The sequence below is a fragment of the Sinocyclocheilus anshuiensis genome, unplaced genomic scaffold (genome assembly GCF_001515605.1).
Source record: "Sinocyclocheilus anshuiensis isolate Anshui unplaced genomic scaffold, SAMN03320099.WGS_v1.1 scaffold1107, whole genome shotgun sequence".
Classification (NCBI taxonomy): domain Eukaryota; kingdom Metazoa; phylum Chordata; class Actinopteri; order Cypriniformes; family Cyprinidae; genus Sinocyclocheilus; species Sinocyclocheilus anshuiensis.
The window spans coordinates 69,504-73,691 of record NW_015544191.1 but is presented as its reverse complement, the minus strand read 5'-3'; the positions used below and the strand labels follow the sequence as shown (position 1 = coordinate 73,691).

At 44.2% G+C, this 4,188-nt stretch overlaps 1 protein-coding gene across 1 annotated transcript in view; it reads right to left on the bottom strand.

Moving 5' to 3' along the window:
• LOC107696501 (protein unc-79 homolog) overlaps positions 1-4,188 on the bottom strand; it is a 53,434-nt gene that overhangs the window by 29,640 nt on the left and 19,606 nt on the right. The window contains exons 12-14 of the mRNA XM_016496860.1: positions 3,631-3,860; positions 2,667-2,838; positions 826-1,056 (exon numbers count right to left, since the gene is read on the bottom strand). Of these exons, the coding sequence (XP_016352346.1) occupies positions 826-1,056; positions 2,667-2,838; positions 3,631-3,860 (633 nt within the window). The remainder of the gene's footprint in view (positions 1-825; positions 1,057-2,666; positions 2,839-3,630; positions 3,861-4,188) is intronic.

Here is a 4,188-nt window from a genome sequence, read left to right as displayed (position 1 = left end):
AATATCGTTTATGCTTAGTTCATGTTAACTGAAGTAGTTAACTAATGAACCTTATTGTAAAGTGTTGCCCATTTTTTTAATGCTTCTAGTTAACTACAACCCTGGTCACATCTGAATGCAAGTTTGCAGTGGATTGTGAGGGAAAAACCAATGACATGAGGCTTTTTGACCTGGACATGAGAGCTGAAGGTCAAGTTCAACCTCCAAAGCGTCTCCACTTATCCCAATGGTAACACTTCTTTTTCCAATTTTTCCCAGAATTCCTTCTTTTGATTCTCAGATGACTTTTATTTCCCCCCGTCATGATCCTTTATGTTTCAAATGATCACAGAGCGTCCAGTGGAATCCAGTTAATCATGTCTTTCTCCCTGCAGATCCTCGAGAATGAACACCTGCTCTCCTCTTGTGTTCTTCATGTCATCCAACACCTCGGCGTTACACCTGAAATTAGAGCACACACATCAGCCCCCAGTCAACTCCACCGGGACGAGCCGTTAGCTGCACACACACACACAACACACACATCAGCCCCCAGTCAACTCCACCGGGACGAGCCGTTAGCTGCGCAGAGTCATACACACACACACACACACACACAACACACACATCACACACATACACAGTCACACACTCACTCTCTCTCTCTCTCTCTCTCTCTCTCACACACAACACACACACCTCTCATTCATCCATCACGCCGACACACACACACACACACACACACACAGACACACACACACACACACACACACACATGGATGCTGAAATCACAGAATGCTTCAATCACTGCAACGCACGAGTAACATCAGCGCTCGGTTCACTCACCCTGGCGAACTCCACCGGTTTGGGCAGAAGGCACATGACCATGACGTCGAAGCGCACGTCACACACCGTCTTCAGCCACTTGGTGACGAACTGAGGCTTGAGCTTCTCCACCAGGCTGCCCACCTCGTCGTCCATCATGTAGGCGGTGGAGTGGAACCACTGGAACACCATGCTGACCAGCCGCGCCAGACTCTCGGTCGGCGTGTTCTCGCTCGGCGTGCACAGACTCACCTGATCGAGTGTGTGCTCGTTAGTTTACTCGTTTACAGAGACATCGTCAGTCATGGAAAAGCTGCTACTACAGGCGGGCCATACACCAGTTAAATCAATAGTTCACCCAAAAATGATCGTTTGCTGAAAATGTGTTCACCCTCAGGCTAAGATCAGGATGAGTTTGTTTCTTCATCAGGTTTGTAGAAATGTAGCATTGCATCAGTGTCTCAGCAATGGATGCTCTGCAGTGAATGCAGAAAAAATAGAGGGCTCATATTTGAGCCAGAAACAATGGTTTGAAGTTAAAAACATGATAAAAATGTCTGAATGCTGGATTTGTTTCAGCTTTTGTCTTCTCCAGATGTTAACTGATGGACTGGAGTGCTGTGGATTACTTGTGGATTATTGTGATGTTTTTATCAGCTGTTTGGACTCTCATTCTGACGGCACCCATTCACTGCAGAGCATCCATTGCTGAGACACTGATGCAATGCTACATTTCTCCAAACCTGATGAAGAGACAAACTCATCCTGATCTTGTGATGAACTGAGGGTGAGCACATTTACAGCACATTGTCATTTTTGGATAAACTATTCTTTTAAAAACATACTGGTAGTAATTTGCTAACAGTTATACATTTTTCAGCGCATTTAAATAATATTTTACCAATTTTTGTCTTTATCTGAGTTGTGAATGTGAGTTTTCAGTCTGAACAAAATGTGATAAATTGTGATAAAAAAATATCAACAAAACATGAGACACAAGAAAATGAATTCAGGGTTTACTGGCTTGACAGAATGAACTAAATCAACATCTGACTCAAGAACTGAACTTAAGTTATCATTATTTTCAATAAATAAGACGCCTCATTGCTTACATGAAACAGCAGAAATTCACATTCAGAAATTCATCAAATATGTGTATACTTTGGAAATGACCATAAAGCCCATTGTTTTTTTCAGCACTTTAGGGGGCTTTCACACTAGCACTTTTGGTGCAAACTCGTGTTTGTTTGGATAATGTGAACGCTGTTTTCTGAACTGTGCCCGAGTCCGCCTAAACAGCGTGGTGTGGGGTACAGTTCACTTCTGATGTGAACGCAATCATGGAAGTGAGCCGCAATTCATAACGTATGAACTGGTCAGACTGTGTATTTATGTGTTTACTCACTCGCTTTCCTGATAAGCGTGACTGACGCACTGCAAGCATAGAGAATTTAATTTCTGCTCGCAGAAACTGATTGCTGCGTTCTTTTGAACCTTTGCATTACAGTCATGACAAATAGACGCATGTACCGCTCTGCGTTGCCGCTTTGGAAACTAACATAAATTTTCAAATTCCAAAGTACACAAATGAAGCGAGCAGGCATCCATTCACTTACTGTCTTCTGCACAGTCGTTACCTAGCAACAGGTGGAGCCATCGATCTCGGTTCGGACCCGGCAATCGAACCAAGTGTGAAAGCACCCTTAAAAATCATGATGAATATTGCTGCTTATTATCGCCCACCTCTAGCTGTGATACGACTGCCAGCAGACGGTGTTATGATGTTAGCAGGTATAATATTGCTGCTTATGTAACACGTCATCTGACCATAAGGGTCACAGTGGTCACACATAGCTTCTCACCAGGAACCAGATGCCGAACTGACTGAGCAGTCTCTGGTCGTGCTGGTCGTCCTCTTTGTTGTCAAACTCCATGTTGTCCAGGGAATGATGGGATGAAGACAGACCCATCTGACGGCGGCGGTTCAGCTCAAACTCCCGCAGCTCCGCGTGGATCTCAGCCTCTTTCAGCAGACTGCGGCGGGCGACAGTGACATTACATCTCACTGATTAATGCTTATTTCATATTAACATACTGTATATGTTATTCAATTTAACACATGCTGACAAAGAGTGAATCAGCATATTAGAATGATTTCTGAAGATCATGTGACCACTGAAGACTGGAGTAATGATGCTGAAAATTCAGCTTTGATAATAAATGAATAAATAACTAAATACATTACATAAATGCAGCTTTCGTGAGCAGAAGAGACTTCTTTCAAAAACCGGTTCAGCTCAAACTCCCGCAGCTCCGCGTGGATCTCAGCCTCTTTCAGCAGACTGCGGCGGGCGACAGTGACATTACATCTCACTGATTAATGCTTATTTCATATTAACATACTGTATATGTTATTCAATTCAACACATGCTGACAAAGAGTGAATCAGCATATTAGAGTGATTTCTGAAGATCATGTGACACTGAAGACTGGAGTAATGATGCTGAAAATTCAGCTTTGATAATAAATGAATAAATAACTAAATACATTACATAAATGCAGCTTTCGTGAGCAGAAGAGACTTCTTTCAAAAACATTTAAAAATCTTAATTATTACAAACGTTTGGCTGCCAGTGAATTAGTATTTTTATATCGAATGTGTCTTATTCACATCCAGTTTTGTCAAGAGTATTTTTACTGCAGTTTTTGGACCTGGTGAGACTCAGTTTCCTAACAGCATTGTTTCTGTCTGACATTATGAAAGAAAATCCTGAACTGAAAGTCCTCTTAATGAAGGGAGCATGTAACCAGGCGGTGGCGCCACACCTGATCACCGCCTCCACGGTGCACACCAGCTCCTCCGCGGCGCACTCGCGCGTGTTGATGGGCGGAGGAGACGTCTGGTACAGATGCGTCTCCGCTGACGCCCCCACCTCGCTGCTGTGGTGGTTGACATGACAACGCTTGCAGTAGCGCACAGGCCGGTTGCCGTGGCGACCGCAGCATCCCGCTGAGAAGCAGGTGACGATGGCGCGCCTGACGTGAGAGCTGCAGTTCTGTGACAGAGAGACGGATGAGAGGAAGAGATGGTCAACGAAGGGACGAGAACGACACAAACACACGTAATGAGCAGGACAGAGCGATTGTTCCCTGTAGCGTCTTCAGCCTTCACTTCAGAAACTCAGTAACAATGGCAATCTGATCGGCTGCAGAGGAAAATGTGGAGCAGGTGACAGAAACTGGCTCTTCATTTGTACAGCATTTATAGATGAGATGTGCTAGTTCACAGATGAGCTGATAATGGATGACCTAAAGATGATGACATGGGCACACACACACACACACACACACACACACACACACACACACACACACACACACACA